The 24,421-nt window shown below is 43.6% G+C and overlaps 1 protein-coding gene across 16 annotated transcripts in view; it reads left to right on the top strand.

Moving 5' to 3' along the window:
* Nckap5 (NCK-associated protein 5) overlaps positions 1 to 24,421 on the top strand; it is a 913,274-nt gene that overhangs the window by 868,527 nt on the left and 20,326 nt on the right. Inside the window, exon 15 of one of the 16 annotated variants that reach the window (XM_017599038.3) lies at positions 18,394 to 18,468. The exons of the other annotated variants lie outside the window; for them this stretch is intronic. Coding sequence (XP_017454527.2) covers positions 18,394 to 18,447 — 54 coding nt within the window. The 3' untranslated portion in view covers positions 18,448 to 18,468. The remainder of the gene's footprint in view (positions 1 to 18,393; positions 18,469 to 24,421) is intronic. 16 annotated transcript variants of the gene reach the window in all.

The following is a 24,421-nucleotide window of genomic DNA, read 5'->3' as shown; positions in this document are numbered from 1 at the left end:
ATATCATATATCATATATCATATCATGTTATAGACTTCAAGAAAATCTGATCATTAAAGAGTAGCATGAAATTCTGTATGCTACTACACTTATTGAGCATGCCTAAGGCATTGACTTTTCAACCCTCAACGTTGAAGTTGAGGAGGGAAAATAGCTTGATTTAAGACTTCTATGATTCCAAAAATGTTTCCAAATGTTGCATTTCATATGCATGAATTATGAGTTTATACTGCTTCTGATTTCTGGCCCTATCTTCCTAGAGTTTAGTCTTCAGCTGTTAAGTGCCACATTCCTAGTAATTACAAATTTCTGTAATTGATATTATCCTGAGAAACAGAACTAATTCAGAATGGATGGAATGAGATGGTATGGATGGGACACACATACACACACACACACACACACACACACACACACACATGGACCGATAGATGAATGTAAGGATGGCTGGATGGCATGAATGGATGCAACGGGATTGGTAGAAGGATAAAATAGATGTGTGTGTAGGGCAGATAAATATATGAAAAATGGGTGATGAGAATGTGACTATTGGAGGGACTGGGGGTCATGTGGTTATTGACGCTGAGCTGTCCAATAATTAGGCACTTACATACTAGGAACCAGGGAAGCCATTCTCACAGCACATCAGAAGTTTCAGAACCAGGGAAATCTATGGCAATATTATGAGACTGAGGCCAAAGGCCTAAAAACCTGGGTCTCACTGTTGCAGCTCTGTGTCAAAACTCAGAGGATCCAGAGGGCCAGAGCTGTGGGTGCTAGTAGGCTTTATTGCCTCTGAGGCCTGAGTCACCATTAGGACACCATTCCAAAGCGATGCAGTGCATTTCATTCTCCCTCTTCCCCAGTGGCTTCGGTTTTATGTTACTCCCCTCTCCTCACTCAGGATACTCTCTCCCCTTTGCTAATTTGGTCTTCTGTATCTTCTCAGACATTTGTATAAATGTAGCCAGAACCATGAGCCAAATTAGATGGAAACAGTCCTCACTGGATCACGGAGCTGATCCTCCAGCTATCCCTCCTGGGAGCCAGCCTTGTCTTGGTAAGGAGATAGCATAGAGGCCAAAACCTCAGTGATAAGGGTCATAAGACATTATCTTAGTACATGTCCTATGGGTATGATAAAATACTCTACCAAAATCAATTATGGAGAGATAGCCTAATGCTATCCCATCCCATCACATGGAGAAAATAAGGCAGCAGGAGCTTGAATCAGGTAGTTACAGGGCATCTGTAGTCAGGAAACACACACACACACACACACACACACACATACACACACACACATACACACACACATACACACAAACAGAGAGAGAGAGAGAGAGAGAGAGAGTGAGTTTGTGTCTCTGTGTGTGTCTATATGTATGCATATGATGTATGTATGAGTACATATGAAAGTCCGAGATGTGAATTCTCTCCTCCCACTCTGTGGGTCAAGAGTCAGACACAGCATGTCACAAGGTAATGAATTCTGGTACTCACTTTCTCCACTTAAACAGCCCAGGAACCAAGCAAGGGAATGGTGCAGAAGACACGGAGGTCCTAGGGGAAGTGGACATGGTTAGTAGCCTAGAGACTCCTCTCAGCCTTCTGAGAGGAAAGTGGGATGTACATACCTTCCTTTGAAGGAACAACCTTCTGTGTCTAACACTCCTGGCTGCCCTAGTGCTTATCTGTAAGAACAAGGACCTCTGTGCCTCCCACAGAGTGGGACCTCCCCACAGTTTACAGACCTTTCCAGTTAATACAACCTAGACACAGGCCCATGTCCAGGTGATTCAGGATTCTGTCCAGTTGACAGTTGACCCTAATCATCTCAGTCAACGAGAGGATCTAGAAGATGAGACAGCAGAGGTCAGCCTGAGGAACCTCAGCTTCAGGCCCTGAAGATTTTAGGTAGGATTTAAGACACTGTAGAATGCAAATTTATTAACGTAAGGAAACACCCAAGGTCACTCAGTTGGTTAGCCTGGACCAAACCTAAACCCCCACAAGCCTCACTCTAGCTCTTTTCACCAGAAGAACAGAGGAGGTGAGCCAGAAAATGAGCTTCACAGACAGAGTTCCATCACCTAAGGACCTCCTGTGGGACATTTGTTCAATGCAGTTTTTATTACTGTTGTCTATAGTACAGCTTGAAATCAGGAATAGTGATACCCCTTGAAGTTCCTTTATTTTACAGGAGTATTTTATTTATTCTGGTTTTTGTTGTTGTTGTTGTTGTTGTTGTTGTTTTGTCTTGTTTTTCCATTTGAAGTTGAGGTTGGTAAAGAACCAAGTTGAAGTTGAGATTGTGTTGGAATTTTGATGTTTGTTTTAGGGGACAGAACTCTGGTTCTCGTGCTTGCAGAACAAGAATTTCAGACAATTGAGCCATTCCTCTAGTTCTACAAATGTATTTTTAAGAGAAGAATTGAATGGAACATGCTGGGGTAGCTTATGCCCTCCCTCTGCCTTCCTTCTCTGGTGCAGCCTGGTATTCCCCCTGGCTCACGTAAGGACCAAGTGTGCTTGCCATTAAGTCTCCTGATAGGCTCTGCCAGAGCCTGACAAATACAGAGGTAGATGCTCACAGCCAACCATTGAAATGAGAATGGGGTCCCCAATGGAGGAGTTAGAGAAAAGACTGAAGGAGCTACAGGGGTTTGCAACCACATAAGAACAATGGTATCAACCAACTAGACTCCCCAAAGCTCCCAGGGGCTAAATAACCATCCCAAGAGTACACAGGGATTGGCCTATGACTCCATCTGCATGTGTAGCAAAGGATTGCCTTGTTGGGCATCAATGGAAGGAGATGCCCTTGGTCCTGTCAAGGCTTGATGCCCCAGTATAGGGGTATGTCAGACAAGGAGGTGGGAGGGAGTAGGTAGATGGGTAAGAGAGCACCCTCTTGGAAGCAGGGGGAGTGAGAATGGGATAGTGGTTTTCTGGAGGGGAAGCTGGGAAAGGGGATAACATTTAAAATATAAATAAATCCAATAAAAGAAAAATTGTAATAATAAAAAGACAAGGTAAATGTTGAAACAAAAGGAAGAGACAAGGAATGGCAGCATATGCTTGTAATATCAGTTCTGTGATGCAGAGATAGAAGAGTCCCTAGGAAGAACTAGTCCTGGTTTCAGTGAGAGACCCTGTCTCATAAAAATAAGATAGAAAACAACTGAGGAAGACATCTGAAATTGACATCTCACCTCCCACACATATGCATAGACGCGTGCGCATGCACACACACACACACACACACACACACACACACACACACAAATATATATCTATGTGCACAAGTAAGTGCACACACAGTTTTGGATGTGAATGTATAATATGTGTGCATATAAATATAGTATGTTACTTTATAGTTACTTATATTTATACGTGTGTGTATGTGTGTGCACACACATGTGCTTATGACATTTTATTTAATCATGAAGGAAAGGTAGTGCAATTAGGAAACCAGAATCAACTGTTTCAAGCAGACCTTGGCTCTGTCAGTGGGGTTTATCCTTTGGCATTGGAATGTACTGTTGTCTACAGATATGGTGGACAGCATTCTTGGCTTTCCTAAGCTGTAGATTAACCACACCCATCTCAATGCCACTCTGTTAAACTCTTCTTTCTGCCTTGATTTCTTAGTTATAAAACAGAATTGAGCAAGTAGGTAAATTCCTTTTCAGCTATCAGAGCTCTATGCTGAACTGTAGGCATTGTCTATTTCAAAGTTTAATTAATATCCAAAGGGCATTGGATCCCCCCAAAACTTGGGTTAAAAATGCTTGTGAACCACCTAATGTGGGGGTTGGGAACCACACTTGGATCCTCTACAGAGGAATGAGCCCTCTGACCTTTCTCTCCAGTCCCAGCATTGTCTATCTTAAAGCCAAAGTCTTCAGTTCTTATAGTTTCATGCTTTGTTTTTCTTTCTCCTAACATTTCCCCTTTGGATGTGAACATTTCTTGTTTTAGAATTCTGTACTGCTGGGAATTTGCATAGCAAGTTACATTTCAAACTTGACTAAACTTTTAAGTATGGATTATGATTATTAAAGAATTCTCAAGTTGGAGAAAAAAAAGGAACTCTGTCAAGTGATACATTGCATGAGAGCTGAGAATTAACCTTTGGAATTCTATAGAGGTCATCAGAGACCATGACAGGAGTCTGCTTGTTAGAAAGATGGGCATATCATTCCACTAGTGCGGAATGGCATCAGACTGGAGAGGCCTCAAGAGAGGAGAAGAAGAGGGATTAGAGGTAGGAAGTATGTAAATCTTTCAAGGACCTTCATTTTACTCTGAAATGGTATAGACAAATGGGGTCACTTGAGAGCTTCTTTGAGGATGGAGAGAATCACCACACATTAAATGCTGATGGCAAAAATCCAAGAGAAGAAAGGAAAATGTGAAACTGTAAAGGACTTGTACAGGTAGACTGACTGCCCTTAGCTGTAGCAAACTTACAGGCTGGTTCTTTGGGTTTAGACAGGGCTTTCTTCAATTCTCTTCTGACTTCTTGTTTTCTGAGAGAAATATAAAGCACAGTCCTCAGGTAAGAGTGAGCATGAGTAAGCAAGTGTTACAGTTTTAAAGAGATGGGGGATAGAATGAGCCGATCTCATAGGATCTGCGGATGAGAAGGGGTGCTGAGCGTGGCTGTGTGTTTCTCACTTCACCGTTCAGATCCCAAATGCAAAGTCGATAGGGTGCTGCTGGATTAACAGATTCAGGTTTCTGGTAAGTGATGCAACATAAAAGCGATTGTGAAGTTGAGAAAGTTCAAAGGCAATGATGGATTAGAGGTGTGGCTCGGCTAATAGAGTGCTCGCCCAGCATACACAATGTCCTGGGTTCTATCACTATCACCACATAAACTGGACATTGTAATATACACCAGCAATCCTAGAACTTGGAGGGGGAAGGAGGATGATCAGACGTTCAAGGTCATCCTTGGCTATGTAGCAAGTTTGAGGCCAGCCTGGAATACAGAAGATCCTGCCTCAATGACAACAAAACTGTCACAGTGATGGATCCAGGAGAATAATCTAAGTCAGAATGGAGGTAGGCATCATAACCAGAAAGATATGAAGAACTGTGGTTCACTAGGAGAATCAGTGGAACTATGGTCTGATCTAAGGACTGTCAGGCACAAGTACTCAGCAGCTGGAGCAAGGAAACAATGCCCCATGGAGAACAGCGTGTTTTTATTGAGACTGTGGAGAAACTCTGTTATTAGTGATGGCGTGTTGAAGACAGGATTGTGAGCTCAAAATACTATTAGGGGATTCAAACATAGTGAGTTTTTAAGAAGACATAAATTTAGGTTATTAATTACATAGCATATGCCCCTTTGTTTATTTATCTTGCTTTCTCTAAAACCCAACACAGTATTTATGCAGAATAGAGACTCAATCGTGTTGAATGAATGAATGAATGAATGAATGAATGAATGAGCATATAATAAGTAACTTGGGAGTTCAGTATCTACCTATTTCAGTCAATGAAGAGAGAAGTCAAATTGTTCAGTTTAATGTCTGCGTTCCTTTAAAGGGAACGATCTCCACTCCCGGAGAATGAATGTGGCTTTGGAAACCAGTCTAACCAATGTCGTTCAACAACTCAGGTGTATCTAGGCAGTCATACTATGTTGGAGTCAAAAACAATCTGGGAATCTAAAGTAATGAGTTAAATAATGAGATGGAGTCTGAAACAATTCTCAAAGTGAATTATAAGAATAACTTGTACTCCAAATTACTGTATTAAAAAGATTGGTGTATGTGTATACTTGCATGTGTGCATATCCCTGAAGTGAGTATCCACGTGTATCCACCTGCCCCTTACTCCAGGTTCAGGGAACATCTTGGAAGAGGATAAAACAATTAAGAGCCTGAGGAGGGAGGGAGTATGTGACAAGAGGTCTTTAGGACATAGCATGGTTATAGCAATCATGAACTCACAGTAGCCATGGTTACCAGCACAAGTTCCTCAAGGTCCCACCCATAGCTGAGGAGTTGTTGGCAGTTGAAGCTTATGGTAGAGGGAGAGTTAGATTTATTCGAGAGTGTGGTCGCTGTTCGGTTGTTCCTGCCCCGGTAGATGACCTCCTACTCATAATGCTGCCTGTAAATAGAGGCAGTATTAATTCACCCCCATAGATTAAATAATAGTTACATTTATATATTATATAACATATAGTATATAGTCATATATTTATTGACTACATGGATATCTGACTATTTCAATTACTTGGATTTTTGCCATGTTATAGATAATCTAGTAAAGCAGTAACTTTACCCTCAACTGTTAAACACATTCAAGACTAAAGCTCGTTCTATAACCAGATTGCTGGCCTGCAGAAAGGAAGAGGCGAGAGGTTTGAGAGTTAAAACCAATGGCCTAGAAATGAGTACACACTCTGGCTAAGTTGAGTGAACAGTCTGATGCTTGCGTGAGTCTGAAGACTGTGGGAATTCAGGATCTAGCTTCTAGGATCTGTTGTTTCTCTGGAGGTCTTCTACCCTTTTGGTTTATGGCTTCTTAGGTGTGTGTTTGATGTGTGTGTGTGTGTGTGTGTGTGTGTGTGTGTGTGTGTGTGTGTATTGGGAGAGGGGATAATTGTATCATGCATGTGCCCAGAGGACTTCCTCATGTATTGTTCCTCGGGCACCGTCCACCTCATTTATCTTGAGACTGGGTCTCACACTGGCCTTGGACTCACCAGTTTGGATATGTTGGCTGACTAGCAAAACCCAGGCATCTACCAGTGTCTGCCTCCCCACTTTTGGGGATGTATGCTACTGCATGTGGCTGCTTTACATGGGTTCTAAGAATCCTCATGTTTGCTTGGCAAGAACTTTATTGACAGAGCTGTGTCCCCAGGCCAGTTAATTTTGTTTCCTCCATCCCCTTTCCACAGGTCAACTGATAGCCTAAAATGCTTTATTATTTGAGAGGAGGGAGAAACAACCAGTCGTTTTATATATCTAGGTTATTGGAAGAAGCTATATTGGAATCAGCTGCCCCTGCCCCTGCCCCTGCCCTCGCCACACCATCTTCATAAACACTGCACAGTCAATGTAGGAGGTCACTGCAATTTGTGCTACCTTCACTAGGAAGAGCTGGCCCATTAGTGACTGACTACCCATCCTTCATTATAGGCAAACAAACATATCCCCAGAGTAGAAAGAAACGTGATTTCAACCTTGTATCTTTCTAAGTCTACTTGGTTGGCTTAATTGAAGAACCTTAATGGCCACTTTTCAAAAAGCCTGATGGATGCCGCCAGGATGAGTCACACAGACTCAGGGAGCACAATAATCCCTTGTCATTTGTCATCACAGATTCCCTCATCCCTTTAGCTTTCAAAAGGAAAATTTAGGTTAGATTCTAGGTTTTCATCACTGGTTTCTGAGACGCGAGAACTATCCTCTCACCATTTGATTCTTTGGGATTAAAGAACACTGCTTCAAAGACTCAGAGACCAAGTAAGAGGCACAGGGAAGGGGCATGTCACCCAGTGCACAGCATATATTAGTGATTCCTTTCCTGTCTTGTTTCCTTGAGAACCTAACTACACCTCCTTCTCTGTGCCTCACACGATCTGCGTGTTCATGTGCTATCCTGCTGTGGACTTGCTAAGTACTTGGCCGGCAGTTTAATATATAGGTTCACCTCTGATTCCTAAGCTACTGTCCAAACCACCAGGAGAAAGGCTTCCTAGCAACAGTAGCTGAGGAAGAGTTAGAGAAGGAACTGATGCAGCAGCCAATCAGCCAAGAGAGCTTGCTGAGGGAGGTTCTCTGGGTCTTCAGGGTTCTCATCTGAGAAAAGCCGTTGGATTAGAGACCTTCAATCCTTTAGTAAGCAATGAAAATGTTATTCGGGGGGCCTCAGGATGGCAGAAGTAGATAAATCACTTGCTACCAAGTCTGATTATTTGAATTTGATCCCCAGACCCACAGAAGGAGAAATGACTCCCACAAGTTGTCCTCTGGCCTCCATAAATGTGTGTGCATGAGTGAGCACACATGTGCCTGTGTGTGCACACCTGCACATGAACAAGCATGCGCTTGCGCACACACACACACACACACACACACACACACACACACACACAGAGGCGGGTAGCAATTTTAAAATATAAAAAGAAATGCATGGTTTTAAATGACTGGTCAGTATTTTATCATGGCCACAAAAAGCAAATCAATACACCCACGTAAGGTATACTGCCTTTTAAGACATAATTTCCAATGTAAGAAGATCCCAATTATTTGTATGTAATATATTGTGCATGTTCTTTATTCTGTATTCTCTTTAGAATAAGCATAGTATGTCTGTACGTAGTAGTGTTGAAACAGGGTCTCATGTAGCCGAGGCTAGCCTCTGACTCACTACATAGCTTACAATTACCTTGACTTCTGATCTCGCGTCCACCTCCTGAGCTCTGGGATTACTGGCCTTCACTAACATATGGAGTTTTATTCCATGCTAGGAACAGAACCAAGGACTTTACACATGCTAGACAAGTGTTCCACCATTTACTCTCCCTCCCCAGGCCTACTACTTTTCCTTTTAAAAATGAGAAAAGGGGGGGCTGGGGATTTAGCTCAGTGGTAGAGCGCTTACCTAGGAAGCGCAAGGCCCTGGGTTCGGTCCCCAGCTCCGAAAAAAAAGAACCAAAAAAAAAAAAAAAAAAAAAAACAGGTGCCTAAAAATGAGAAAAGGGATCCAGGGGTTACCTCAGCAGTAAAGACACTTACAGTTCTGCCTTTGATTCCCAGAACCCACCAGGTCGGAGAAAACTGACCCTGCAGGCTGCCCTCTCACCTCCACAACCACGCCTTGTCAGAGGACCCTCTCCCTCTCCAAATCAAATTAATTAACCTAATAAATATTTCTTCTAAAACATTTTTCTAAAAAAAAGTAGCTTTCTGGGATGGACCACACCTGTAATGTCTGCACCCAGGAGGCTGAGGCAGGAGGATTGACACCAGTTCTACATCAGCCTGGGTTACTTATGGGTTCCATCCAGTACATCCACCACAATGTACAAGGATGCTATCTTTAAGACCTACAAACAAAAAGATTTAAAATTAAGAATAAACTAAAAGCAAATTTGCTCCCTTTTCTTCATTACTTTAGTTTGTCTCCCTGCTTCCCTCCCCAGCCTGCTCTATTGTTTTTATGAAGAAAGTGGTGAGCATGCGTGTAACTCCGGGTTCTCCTGCGGGAAGCTGTAGCTAGCTGATCTTGACAAAACAGGTCCATAGACCTCAGTTACGGTGGACAGTTGTTTTGAGGATTCATGAAGAGCTGGTCTGTAGAGCGCATTAGCATGCTGTCAGCCTCCAGAGCAGGAGGCAGTGAGCTGTCTCGGTGCATAGTTTGAAATATGGACCAATAAAAGGCACAGGATGACAGTTTACTCCTGAAACTTCAACACCGCTGCTCATGTTTTCCAAATTTTCACAACCAAGCAGGAAACCAAACCCACGCAGCTCTGATTTCTCTCTTGAAATGAAGAGAAAATGAATGTTGGTTGGGAAGATCCGCTCCTTCCATAACAGCTAATCTGAAAACCTGAAAGACACTCCCTTTGTTCTGTCTGTGTCTCTGGAGTTTTTTTAATTTTTTTTCACTCCCGAACGGACTTCATCTCTTAGGTAAACAAAAAGTTATTTCTCAGTTTTTGGCAGTCTGGACAACAGATCATTTCAAAAAATGAAAGAAAGTGTGCTTTTAATTTCCTTAAGGACATGGGGAAAGAAAACATTCATCTCATACATAGAAGCTTCTAGAAAGATCACAAAAATTACAGAGACTATAGAAAACAATAACGCTATTACTTTCTCTTTGTCTCTGTGTGTGTACATGTGTGTACAAGTGTGTACATATGTGTGCTAAGTGTATCACATATGTGTGCATGTGTGTTGTGTGTCTGTGGTATGTACATCTGTGCACACATGGCCATGTACATGGTGAGGCCCGAGGATAACTGACACTGTCTTCTGCTGCTGCCTATTTACATGAGTTCTAAGGATCTGATCTCTGGTTTCTATGCTTATGCAGCAAGCACTGTACCCACTGAGCCATTCTTCCCTGCTATAATGGGAAGACATTGACAAGACATTGTTTTCTGTCTAAGTTAGTGTTCTGTCCGTTATTTTATTTTTATTTATTTGTCTTTTATTTATGTGAGTTTGTATGTATGTGCCTCTCTCTCTCTCTCTCTCTCTCTCTCTCTCTCTCTGGGGGTGTGGGTGTGGGTGTGGGTGTATGTGTGTGCATGCACACATGTCTGTGGGTACCTGGAGGACAGAAGAGAGCATTAGATTCCTTTGGAATTGGAGTTGCATGTGTTTGTGAGCCACTCAATGTAGGTGCTGGGATCCAAACTCTGGCCCTCTGATACAACTGTACACACCCTTAACTGCTGACCAATCTCTGTAGCCATATCCATGAATTACTATGATTTCTTGAGAAACTCCCAGGTTTTCACAATAGAGAAGGCTCTCTGAAACAAAGACACATTCAGAACAGTTGACAGCAAAGAGTGACAGAAGGTGACTGGGCCAGTGCGCTCGGGCTCTGAAGTGTGATGACAGCAGGATCAAAACAGAACTCCAACTCAAGTGGCACCTCAGGCATTAGCCGGAACTGACCTCTGTTCAAGAGAATGCATGCTAGCTGTTGACCCTGAGGACAAACCCCTCCAAGGGCACCGTACTTCAAAGCACTGCTGTTAGGGTATGGGAGACTGAGAGAATCCAGCTCCCTCTCATCCTTAGCTCCCTTCCTTACCTCCCTTCTCCCCCCCATTCTGATGTATCCTCACTTATACATGGTTAGCATAACCACTCTATTGTGACTTAAGCAATGCGTTCTAGGTTGGATTTTTCTCTCCTTCAGTTTGGGGTAGCACATAGTGAGTATGCATGGTTAAGCTCTCTAGTAAGGTCATGGGCTCTGGAAATAGACACTGGGACTTGGTTTTGTTTGTTTTTGTTTTTGGGGGGGATGGGTAGAATTTTTGTTCGATGAATGGTTTCTGAATGGAGAGGTTCAATTGCATAGCTATATATGTGGTTTCTCAGTCAGTTTTAACCGCTGATCACTCTTTTTAGAGAATTCTCTCCCTCTAATAATTAAAATAAGGACTTCTCTTCAATTATCCTTTTTGATGATTTCATAGATGTATATTCATCCTTCCCCCATATGAAAGACTCGGAGAAGATGTTCCTAGGTTAAGTGTGCAATACTGAAAAGAAGAAGAAAAATGTCCAATGGGGTGCATGCACATTGGCATGTATGTACAACAATAGCCAAGCTGGCAGGAATAGGCACGGAAGAAAGTATCCTTGTGCTCTATTGGAGCTCTATGGCACAATTCCGTACTAGAAGGCTTTCTTTCTGAGTTCACTGTGTCTTTTATTCACCAGAGGTCAAAAGCTAATGGTATAGAGGCTGCTTCATTTTCTCCAAAAAGAACCAATTTCATTATGGCATTCTCAGGAACTGTCATTCCTTAGAGATCTCTGGGGGCTATGGTCTGGAACCACAGAGTAAAGGAAATCTAGTGCCATGTGTTTGCTTATGGTGTGGATGTTTCTAGACCCTCCGGATTGCCTTCTCCATTACTGAGCCAGGTGTCCCTTGGCACAAACCTTCCAGATCAGACAAGACATGTTGCTCTTTAAAGCTCTGGGCCCTTCTTAAGAGAATTCACTTGCCATTCTCATTAGTAGAGGAGACATCTTCTTTTTATATAAGGAGAGACTTGACAGGCATATATTTATGTAGAACTGCTTGATATATACTGAATGTGTAGTCCCCCTAAAACATGCATGTTGAAACCTAATCACCAATGTGCTGTATTCAGTAGCTGGGCTTTAGGGAGTTATTATGTATTGAGAGAAGTTCTCATGAATGAGGTTAGTGTCCTTTTAAAACGTTTCCCCAGAGGAAACCTCATGGGATGCCAACCTTAGACACAGAATTAGAGTCAGCTAAGGAAGGTACAAGTGGAAGAAATTGTCTTCCTCAGGGAAGAACCCCAATTGGTTATCGTGTACCATGTGGTGAGCTCTGAAATCATATACATACAAGTAATATTATATGGCCTGATAATGTCGTATTTATATGCTTAGGAATATATTATATATTATATAGATTACCTGTTTAGAAATAATATGTCTATATCTCACAACAATTTCAAAAGTGACAATGAATTTGAGAGAGAGAAAGGGAGATATGAGGAAAGGGTGGAGGAAAATTATATAATGATATATTAACTTCAAAATTTTAAAAAATTAACAATAAACCAAAAAAGGACCTAGAGATTGTAAACAAATGCAGTTGTTATAGAAATCAGCAAAAAGCATTCTCGAAAATTCAAAAATAAAGCTACCATATGGCCCAGCTCTCCCACTCCTGGGCAGATACCCAAAGGACACTGTATCCTCCCACAAAGATATGTGTGTACACCGTATTCGCTATGGAATTATCACAATACAAGGGAGCATAACCAGCCTAGCCATCCATCAGCTAGTGAATGAGGAATGAAAATGTGGTCCAGATAGCCAATGGGATTTCATTTAGGAAGGAAATGAAAATATGACATTTGTGGGAAAGTGGCAGCACCTGAGTGTTAGTATAGCTCCAGACTCAGAGAGGGAATGCTTATGCTAATATTCTAGCTCTCGATGTGTGTATGTGCATGCAAGTGCATGTGTGTGCACATGCATGTGCTTTCATGTAGCGAAACTAGAGAGGACAAGACATGGGTAAAAGAGGTGTTGAGAAACCGAAAATCAGGACACATGAGAAAGGAAACCCAAAAAGAGGATGCTAGAGAAGGGACCAACAGCACAACACAGGGCCAAGGACGGAGAAGAGTCAGAGAGGGGAAAAATCAGGCAAGCCAATTTTTGTTTGAAAATATCATAATGAAATCTAAAACTTTGTATACTAATTTAAAAACAAATAAAAGAAATACTAAAATTCACCAAAAAGAATCTTAAATTATGTGTCAAAAAATGACACCGGAGAGTTTACTCCTCTACTTTCCATACATGAAACACAGGAGAACGTGGAATCAAACCAATAAAGTACTTACATGGTCTCTGGACACCATGATCCTGTATCCTCTGCAACTGGAAAACAGATATTTTCCTAAGCCTCTAAGTTCAGGGTTGGGTTAGAGCTGTTAGAACAGATGCGAGCAAGGCCCGAGCTGATAGAAAGAGCATGAACTCAGTCCTCACCCACACTCTTGAAGCAACATAATTTTCACAATACAGCAGGGACTTCATAAAGAGCCAATTCATGTTTACGTGCTTGTAGGGAAGATATCATAAAGTAAACAGGCGGCTGTACAGTCTTACATGCCAGATGGCGTGAGTATGGGAGACTCTATAGCTCGCTCTCTTGTTTAGGAATCCGTTCTGAACTAGAGCAGGATGCTCAAGCATTTATATCTACAGCACAACAGGTGTATTCCCCTGGCACGTCTGGGGAGAAATTCTAGATTCTGGATTAGAATCCTGGGCCCAAATCCAGGATTTTCCAATTCTTACAAGTACTTCAATCTGCGTTTTACTTTTAAAGAAAAGAAAGCTTGGAGACTAAAGTCTTAAAATGGGTCTTGGACCAAATGCACATTTGGAAGAAAATATTATTGTTACAGCTTCTCTTTCACTCTTTGGAGTTGACCTAAAGGAGCCAGTGGGCCAGACGTTAAAAAAGCCTTCCCATGCGACAACACTGCACACAGCTGTTTTCTGATCGACTAAATATAACTTCCTTTCTTTCTGATTACTTTTCCTTTTCAAATGAAGTACTTTTTCATTTTACAGAATTAATGAAATCATAATTTCAAATGACAGTTAAGCCAAAGTGCTTTTTCTCATCTTCAGGAATCCTGTTTTTAAGTCCAATAAACAAAAAAGCTTCAGAAGGAAAAAAACTCTGCGAGTTTGTTCTTTCTTCCTTCCATCACTTAAAAATATTAAAATCCTCCTAAGTGTATAGTGTGGGGTTTGAGTGTTGCAAGGTCACCGCTGTCACAGACAATACATATTTTATAGACAGTCTGTGCAGTTTCCTATGGGCGGTTGTAATGAACTTCCGAATGCTAGAAAAATTAAATGAAATAAAGGAGTTTCTTCCCGATCCTAGAGGCTGGGGCTCTGAAAGCGTCAGTGGGGTTGGGCTTCTCTCCTAGCTTTAGACCTTGGTGTTCTAGATGACTACAGACTGTCATCTCTGTGTGCCACTGATGGACATGGCAGTCACTCTGGGTGGCATCTTGTCATAGCATTTCCCATAGACATCCAGGGGTTTTTGTCCTGTTCCTTTCCTCCAGTGACATCATTTATACTGTACTGAGGCCCCACTCTACCCTGCCGTGATCTGCTTTGTGTGTGTGTGTGTGTGTGTGTGTGTGTGTGTGTGTGTGTGTGTATGCGCGCATGCGTGTGTGCTCACGTGTATATACATCCACAAGTATATGTACATGTGTGTGTGCATATGGATATATGTCCATGAGTGTGTGTGTGTGTGTGTGTGTGTGTGTGTGTGTGTGTGTGTGTGTATGCAGGTGCACATGGATATAGAGGCTAAGGAGTCATCATGGGTGTCATTCCTTGGGTGCTATACATTTGGGGATTTCTTCTAAACTTTGGTTTTATTTTTAAATCATTCTTGGAGAATTTCATACATACATACATACATATTATGATAGTATCCACTGTATGTTTCTCTCCAAAGTTCCTGTGCTCTCCCTAATACACCCCTCCCCCAACTTTGTATTCCTTTTTCTTTTTTTTTTTTTTTTTTTGATACCCTACTGAGTCAATTACTGTTGTTTGTGTATGACTAGGTGTGGGCCCATCCCCTGGAGCATCAGTAACCTACTGGCAACCACGCCCCCAGAGGAAAATGGATCTCCCTTCCCCAACCGCTAACAACTGCCAGTAGCACCTCCTCTCAGGGTGGGGCATCCAGGCTGGAACTTTGACTAGTTCAGTCATGTTTAGCACTTGGACCAGGATCCTTCTCTCTCTTTATCCTCAGGTCTAGAACTATAAGCACCTATCACCACTCGCTGGTGTTTTCACATCAATATTGTGTGATTCCCCCCCCCCCAGGATGTGTGAGCACACATCCACTCACCCTGAATAGGAGGGCACTGACAACACAAAGGAACAATTCTGCCAAAATCTAACAGCAACTATAGGGGTCACCAGGTATAGCCTTTCCACACAGATGCTGAAGATTTGAACTTGGATCCAAATGCTTACCTAGTAAGCACTTTATCAACTGAGCCATTTCTCTAGTCTTCACGGGCTCAGTGCATTGATTACAGCCAGCGTGAGATTATTTCCAAATGAAGTCCAGGAGTGAGGGGCTGAAGTGCCTCTCTGTTGGGGGCAGAGGGGCTTAATTCAATCTACACAATCACCCAAAGCTAAAAGCAGAAGATAACAGGGTAGAGGTATTACAAAGCCTTTGACTTCAGCAAGAAGTCAGCTTGGACCTGCTTGGGACCTGACATAGCGAGTGCCTTAAACATTTAACTGCAGGTAGCTGCAGTTTGTAGCAGAAGAAGCAGCTAGAGAACCCTGGATAGCTCAGAGACATTTTTCCTAACTCGCATAATCAAAACAAGCCAACCAACGGGCTCTATCGGCAAGTCATTGGGTCCCTTTGTCACATGCAGAGTTCAAAGTCTTCATCTCAGTTACTTCTCTGAGGCTGGGATATGATACACTAACAAAAGCAGCTTGAGAGACAGAGGCATCTTCGGCTCACGGGTAAAGCTCACTGTGATAGAGAAGTCATAGCAACAGGAGCTCGGAGCAGTTGCTCACATGCTGCCCACAACCAGGAAACTCAGGAAGATGCCTGAACGCTTCCAAGCATCCATCTTCTTGTCCCATTGTCTACAGCTCAGGAAAAGGTCCGGCCCTCAGTCTAGATGGGTCTTCTCATGCCAGGGAAGGTAATCAAGAGTGTCACCAAAGGCTTGTCTCTGGGGTGATTCTAGACTCTCAAGGCAACAACGCAGGCCGTCACAGTGGTATCTCCCGATTACACATACAAGGAACAGTGACCCAAAGACAGCAGTGGGGTAATAAAAATGCAGGGAGGTAAATGGGAGGCCGTGGATGGGCTTTGCTCACTTCTCTTTCCACAGAACTAGCCAGCAACCCCCTGGTTCCCATCTTAAACCATGTAGTGACTTAATTAGAAGGATGTTTACATGTTTGCTCTCATTCTAACACTACAGCTAATTATTTCTCGGCACTTCTTGTTCTTCACAGTGTGATATAAGTTTCTCATTTATGATTCATTGATTCAAGACTATTTATGTGTTTCATGCTGTTTAATAGGTGTCATTCTGGGCATAGTAGATAGAACAAATTTTTTTGAAGGCCTTATTTTAGCTAAGAAGGAAATAGACGAGATGAAATGCAATAGCCTCCATATTTACAAGCCCCACAGCCAAGGATTCAACCAAGCCTCAATGAAAGATTTGGAAGCCAAAGCGCAACTATACGGAACATGTGAAAACATTCTTAAGTCATAATTACTCTCTAAGCAATGCAGGGTAACAGCTATAGCATCACTGCATGGCAGGTGTCGTCAGAAATCCAGAGGTCGTTCGCAGTAGATGGGACAGTTGTGGCTGTATCGGTGAATCATGTAAGCACTTATGGCTGTTGGGTGTACCTCACAGGGATATGAGGGCATCCTGGCTGCTGACAAAATTCCAACTAATGATGCATGCGGATGGGCGCATGTGGAAGCCAGAGGATAATTTCCTGTAGTTGGTTTTCTCTTTCTACCTGTGTGTTCCCAGGAATTGAGTTCAAATCACGGTGGCAAGAACACCTCGTCAGGGATGCATCCAGGCAACCCAGTGATACATATGTTTAAATGGGTGAAGATGGGTACATGGAGTCCACTGCCTCCAATGATTGACTGGGGTCTCTGTGAAGAGCGGGTGCTTGAATAAAATGTCAGATGGAGTGCTGATATGTGATTATGTGCTGGAGCTCATGGGCAGAGTACAGCAGGTCCAGCGGCCAGTCTCGGCACAGGGAATGGTGGGATACATTTGAGCAGGGTAGTGATTTAGTTTCCAAGGAATATAGTGACTTCTGGGTTAGTAGGCTCCTAGGAAATGAGCGTGGGACTACATCCAGGAAACAGTGAGGCCACTGAAGAGAGAATGATAGCAGCAGGAAAAAAGTGGTGGAGAGTGACTGGGCTTAGATGATGGGGTTTAAAAGTATCTTTAATACCTCCTTTCTTCAGTGCATGTACGTGTGCCTGTGTGTGCACACAGGCATGCATGTGCATTCATGGGCATGTCATATGTGGGTGAGAGAGCACCTCATGGGTGTCGTTTCTCCCCTTCTACCATGTGTGTCTTGAGGAACAAACTCAAATAGTCAGGCTTGGCTGCAAGTTCCCTTGCTGGCTGGAAATCCCACCAGCCCTAGGCTGTGTGTGTTTTGAAAGCAGAACATAGAGCACTTTGTGCTATTATTAGTCAGAGTCTAGGGTGCAAAGAAAACTACTTCAGGTCTTTTCGCTAATGGGATTTAACACAAGGTTTAGTTTCTCCAGAGGTGCTGAGTGGGAGACAGTGGTGATCCAGAGCTCAGCAGAAGCAGGAATTCACAGCTACCTCCCAGGTGGAGTCAAAGTGGGCGATAATGGCATAAGGGGCCAAAGGCTGGACCACTCAACCCACTAGAAACAGCCCCTCAGACACCGGGCAAGTGGCAAAGATACAGAGCTGGCAGGCTCAGCGTAGGATAAAGGCAAGAAGTGCTTGCTTCCTCCTCCCTTCCTGATGCCCAAACCTGTGCCATTGACTCTGATTGACAGAACATCCCCAGGTCAGGGAGAACACAGGAAATGTAGCTACGGTAATGTGAGAAAAGCCTGTGAAGGAATGGGGCTAGAGGTCTGAGAGAAGTAACAGGCGACTGCAAGCTTCCATCCATGAACCATGGGCATGCATATCTCACATTAGCTGCTCACAGTAAAATGTAGATATCTGTGATATCTGTACACACAGACACACACACACACACACACACACACACACACACACACACACACAGCGGCGGCGGGAACTAGATAGCTTTCATCTTAGTGCCCAAACAATTCTTAGACATTGATTGCCTGAACTGCTATGTTAAAGATTCTGAGGCTATCTCTGTGTACACCCTGTGCTAGCTATAATGTGGGAAAGGGAGGGGCCATATCCTTGCCTGGCCTTAGCTCTGAAGTCTGCATATGGAGACAGTGTCAACCAAGCCCCTCACCTTGGGAACATCATGAAGGGAATCTCTTGTTTTCTTAAAGGTGGTGGTAATACCTCACCCTGAATCCCCCGTGGAAAGAAAGAGCCATGATTAAGCTGAAATTCCTGGAAAACAGGTATTTTTCTTCCTTCTTGTCCCCCCAGGATTTTTTCCTTTAATTCATTTATTTATTTACTTTACAGCCCAATCACGGTCCCCACCTCCTCTGCTCCCATTCCCACCTGTACAAATCCCTTCCCCGATGGCCTCCTCCCCTTCTCTTCAGAGAAGGGGAAGCCTCCCTTGGGTACCATTCCACCCTGGGACATCAAGTTGCAGAAGGACTAAGCACATCCTCTCCCACTGAGGCCCAAGGAGGCAAGGCAGTCCAGTTAGGGGAGGGTGATCTAATGGCAGGCAACAATCAGAGAGAGTCCCTGCTCCAGTTGTTAGGGGACCCACATGAAGTTCAAGCTGCACCACTGCTACAAGTGTCTGTGTTTTTTGGGGGGTCCTACCCCTGCGAGCTCTTTGATGGTTCAGTCTCTGGGAGCACCCATGGGCCCAGGACACCGTAGGTCTTTCTGTGGTATCCTTGAACCCTCCAGCTTGCTCAGTCCTATCCCTCACTCTTCCGCAAGACTCCGAGCTCTGCCTGATGTTTGGCTGTGGGTCTTTGCCTCTGTTTCCATCCACTGCTGGATACAAGGCCCCTGTCTTCAAGCACAGCAGGGTATCATTGATAGTGTCAGGGGTCGGCTCTCTCATGTGCAATGGGTCTCTAAAGAGATCAATTCTTAGTGCCATTTCTTCCCAAAAGGTTCTTTGTTTATGTGGGAGGGGTTATTTGTTGGACAGGACTACAGGTATGTGTGCCAGTGTACATGTGCATGTGTATGCATGTGCGTATGTAGGCCAAGGCAGCCGTGCCTATTTCCTCCTAGGTAACACAACCGAATGGGCTAAACTGGCTAGTCAGTGATCTGACTGCAGGAATCACTGAGAATAGAAGCACTTGTCACTGTGCCCAGCTTTTACAGGGTTCTGAGGATCCAAGTCATCTCCTCAGTCTTAGCAGGACTTGCCTGAATCATGCTAAGGAGGACATGAGGCAACACACCAGCCCTTCGTCAGATGTTCCAGATGTTCACACAAGAGTGGCAGATCTGTCACTTTGCCTTTGGAGGTTATTCTAGAGTGGTTATGCCTGGCCACATGGAGTATGATGTCACCCTGTGATTACAACCCTATGCCCTTCTAGTGATTGCCTGCCTGCCCCAGGGTCCTCCCAGGATGGGGCCCAGCTAATGGGGACATTTAGGGTGTGGCATCCTTTGGGAATTCAGCCAAAGCAGCATGCAGCACAGGCCGAGGATCTTCTTTAAAAGTACTTTTTCAAATGAAAGCAAGTGATTCTTCCAAGGGTCAAGGGTTGGGGATCCCACGTGCACCTGCCCCAAAGTGATGTGACACTGCTTGCAGTGTGCACCCTCGATGAGCATGATCTGACTCTCCCTGCTTATCTTTCCCCTGATTCTTATTGTGAGAATTCTTTTATCCCCCACCCATGGGGATTTTTGGGATTATCTTTAATATTCTGTCAAAGCCTCTGGCGCATGTTAATTATCAGTTTAACTAACTCAGAGAGCAATTTATGTGGTTATTACCTGAAGATAAAATATTTTACATTTTTTTATTTTTAATCTCCAATAGAATAACAAGTTATTTTATTATTCAAATAGGACTCAGTTCCTGCTGTGTTCAATACAATTTTTAATAAATATGTAAATTCTAAAATTAATTTACAGCATGCATTGGGAGGCATGATTTTGAGATGACAAAAAACTTGATGGATTGTAAAATTATCCCCCTCCCCTCTTAAAATCATCAGTCACGGAGAACGGGGTGTGCCGACCTCTCATAATCTTACAGCTTTTCCTCCGTCTTCTTTAGTTAGGGACTCACTTAAAATTGATTATAAAGTAGTATGTTTCTTGGACCATAATTCATTCACAGATTGATTAGATATTTTAGTTACAACCCCATCGTGGGATGGCAAAGGAGTCGCTCCTGTTTTGTTGTTGAGGCTAGTGGGAGAGTAATCTTGATAGTTGCCCCTGTGTGACTAAGGCTACCCACTCTCACTGATGAAAATCTGGCCACATGAGGTAAGACATCCTGCACCTTGCTTGTGTGGGGTGTAGGGAGGGGGTGATGTCTGTGTGCCGCTATGGAGACCAGAGGTCACGCAATATCAGGTGTCCTCCCCTGTAGCTGTCAGGGTTACCTGTGGAGATAGGATCTCTCCTTGAACCTGTGGCACAAAATAATTCAAGCCACTATGCTCTGCCATTGTGGTCACAGAAGCATCAGCACTCTAGTCACAGGCGACCTCTACCACATCCAACGTTTTGCATGGAAACTGGGGATCCAGATGAGGTCCACCTATCTGCATGCAAGCATCTCACTCATTTAGCCATGTCCGTGGTCCCCCGAAGTGTTCTTTTATTTTTTTAAGATGGCATACAGCAGGCTTTTTTTCTTATTGACAGTGACCAGTAGACCAAACTGTACATCAACATTCTTGTAGATGATGTGATTTTCCCTTGCTTGAGGTGAAATTTTTGTAGCTGTTCTCTAAAGGGTATGGGGAACAAAAATGTTCATGCCTAGCAGCTTTGGACTCAGCACAGCCTTTTCCTGATCCTTTCCCAATGGATATAATCTTTGGGTCAATTTCATAATTTTTAGTACTGTGTGTGTGTGTGTGTGTGTGTGTGTGTGTGTGTGTGTACACAGAAGGCAGAAGACAGCCTCAGGCACCGTCCTCACAAACCACTCGCTGGTTTGGAATGCTTTAGAGTAGCTGGCCATCAAGCCCCAAGGACGGGTCTGTCTCTGCCTCCTCAGTTCTAGAATTATATCACATGCCACCCCACCCAGCTCCTTACATGGCTGCTGTGGATGGAACTCCAGCTTCTTCGGCTGTATAGCGAACATTGTACTGATTGAGTTAGTATCTTCCCAGTGCTCCACTCCAACACAAACTACTCCAGCATCTCCTTTAAAACAGATTTAAGGAACATTACTTTCCAAGTCAATTAAGAAAACTGTAAACATACGTAGCAAGGAAACCAGACCCGAGGTCCAGTAAATGAAACACCAGCCCACTCATATTTAACCAGCTGGAAGGCTGGCTTTTCATGAAGCTGAGAATGAAGCAATTATCTCCCTTCAACCTGTGTCAGTTCTGAAGTGTAAAAAAGCCTGCTACCTATTACATGAGTCAGCTTCTGCTGCATTGAGGTTCCCTATGTACCTGAAGACACAGCTTGAACCGAAGCCTCTTAAGATGATGATGCTATCACTCAGCCCTCTATCCTGGAGATGAGCCCATTGAGGACCTCAGGCCTTTCCACAGCTCTCTTTAAATCTTGGATTCTGTGTGTTTGTGGGTGCAAGCACACATGGAAGCCAAACAAAAGCCTTAGGTGTCATTCCTCAGGGTACTACCGATTTTATATTTTGACTGTCTTGGAACTTACCAAGTAGGCTAGGCTGGCTAGCTGGCAAGTCCCAGGAATCCTCCTCCCAGGGCTAGGAATACAGTGCACATCACCACACCAGGCACTTTCTTATGGGTTCAAGGAATCAAACCCAGATATTTGTACTTGCTAGGCAAATGCTTTGTTAACTGAGCCATCTCTCCAAGCCCATTGTGTGGTCTGATCCCTCTTCACTCTTAATGTGTTTTGTACTCACTGTCCTCTAGGGTTGGAATGGTGAGTTCTTCCAGGGAGCCTGACTTAGGGCAGTAGAGATGTCTCTTCTAAGTACATGTTAATCAAAGTTTTCCGGAAAACACATTTTGTTTTCCCACTCACCTACCAATTGACAAAGTAATTATGTTCATGTTTATGCATGAATTCTAAACAAAGGAAACCTGGATATCTTCTGCATGGTTAGACACTAAATGTCCTTCGGAATATGAAAAAACTAGAGAGGCCAGCATCTCATTCTTGGAACGCAGTCACTTAAGATACCGTTCTAGAGGAAAACAAAGAACCGGGAAATAAGGATTCTCTACCACACATGGTCTATGTGTCAGGCATGTGGCACAGGGGCATGAAGACACATAAGTCATCACCCTACATGGGAGATGGAGCGATATCAGCAAGCAGGAATATCACACTGTTGTCTCTCTCTTTCCACAATACTGCTCTGCAGAGAAGTGAGAAGAGGCCGAGGTGACTCCTAGATAGAAAGTCATTCTGAGATTTCCCAGCACCTCTATCTCAGGAGACGAGTGGGTGATGGAGATTCCAAAGGGTGGAAGGACATACGGTGTGTCCGTGCATTTGTGTTCGTGCACATGCATCGAAATATATGTGGGTTTATCTACTTGCACATATATTTATGTGGGTACATGTGTGGGAGAGCACACATGTGTGTATGCCTTTATTTGTGTGGAGGTATGTGTGCAGACATGTGTTTGTGGGTGTGTGCATATGGACGCCGTTCATAACCTCAGATGGCATCCCAGGACATTATTCTTCTTAGGCTTTAAGTGAGAGCCTCTTACTCACCTGGATCTCACCTAGTAAGCTATAATGGCTGGCCAGTGAGCCGCAGAGCAAGATCCATCTGTGCCTACCTCCTCAGCACTGGCCCCCATGCCCAGCTCTTTTTACATGGGTTCTGGGGGTCAAACTCAGGGCCTCATGCTTGTGCAAGAAGCACTTTGATGACTGAGCTTCTCATCAGCCCCTGGGGAAAACATTTTAAAGAGTATACGATATGTGGACCAGAGCCTGGAGACTGCCTTGCTGGGCTGAAAATCTTGCTCATTTGTGATTCCCCCAATGGCTAGCTAAATAATAGGCCTGATATATATATATATATATATATATATATATATATATATGTGTGTGTGTGTGTGTGTGTGTGTGTGTGTGTGTATGTATATATATATATATATGTGTGTGTGTGTGTGTGTGTGTGTGTGTGTGTGTGTATGTATATATATGTATATATATATATATATATGTGTGTGTGCATATATATATTCCATTCTGCTGACCTTCCATCAAGATGTTGCTGAGCAGCCTTAATTTTATCTGCAAATCCTGGATTGGTTGCCTCACTGCAATTTCAGATTACCCTTACACCACTGTGATCATTGCCCCCTGATGCTTCTGGGTAATGCCTGGTTGAGTCCATTGATATTCTGAACTTGTGTGGCAATCAAGAATTTTCTTTATTCCCCACTTCCATATCTACATGATGGTGGTGGTTAGTGGTGGTGGTGGTGATGGTGATGATGATGATGATGATGATGATGATGATGACGACTGGACATGGATGTGTGTGTATGCATTGCCACTTGATTTATGTATGTGGTCGCATGTACCACAGCACACACGTGGCTTTCAGAGGATACCTTTGCAGAGTTTGCTTTCTCCTTCTCGTTTTATGTGCATTCTAGGTATTGAACTGCTGTCATTGGGTTCATGTGGCAAGTCATCTCACTGGCCCTGGGATTTTGTATTTTTGCCGCAAGTTAAAGTCTTTGTCTTTAGTTGCCCATAAACCGAACAAGTCTCAAACCAGGACCATAAAAGGTGGAGAGGTGTCCCTGGCCCTGTGAAGCCAGTCTCCTTCTAGGTAACTCGACAGCATTTCCAGCCTGGAGAAGATGCTTTTTTTCCCTGCAGGCCCCAACTACTTTTCAAGGACCTTGTTTCCATGGGGAGGTAACTAGGAGAGACCTCCTTCTCCCTCTGCTGCCTGGGGAGAAGGAGGGACTACAGACAGCAACAAGGGGTGAAAAGCAAATTTATTAATCTTAGCTCCTAGAGTTAGTAAAGTGGGACGACGTTTGTCTCAATTGTGGGAGATGGCTCTAGCTGGAGCTCCCTTTTCCTTCAGGAGATTTATGCATGAGCCAAGAGCTCTGCCTGCCTCCTGAAAACTCTTCCTTTCCCGCTTGCTGGGTGAAGGGCTTTGGTGTCTCCCTAAAGGTCCCTCCAAGCCTTACACTCCACGAGTCTTGTGGAATGGGGTCCCAGAACCCACAGCAGCACATGAGT

Source organism: Rattus norvegicus, chromosome 13 (genome assembly GCF_036323735.1).
Source record: "Rattus norvegicus strain BN/NHsdMcwi chromosome 13, GRCr8, whole genome shotgun sequence".
Lineage (NCBI taxonomy): Eukaryota > Metazoa > Chordata > Mammalia > Rodentia > Muridae > Rattus > Rattus norvegicus.
Note: the sequence above shows the minus strand (reverse complement) of the source record. Positions and strands in the feature narration are given on the sequence as shown.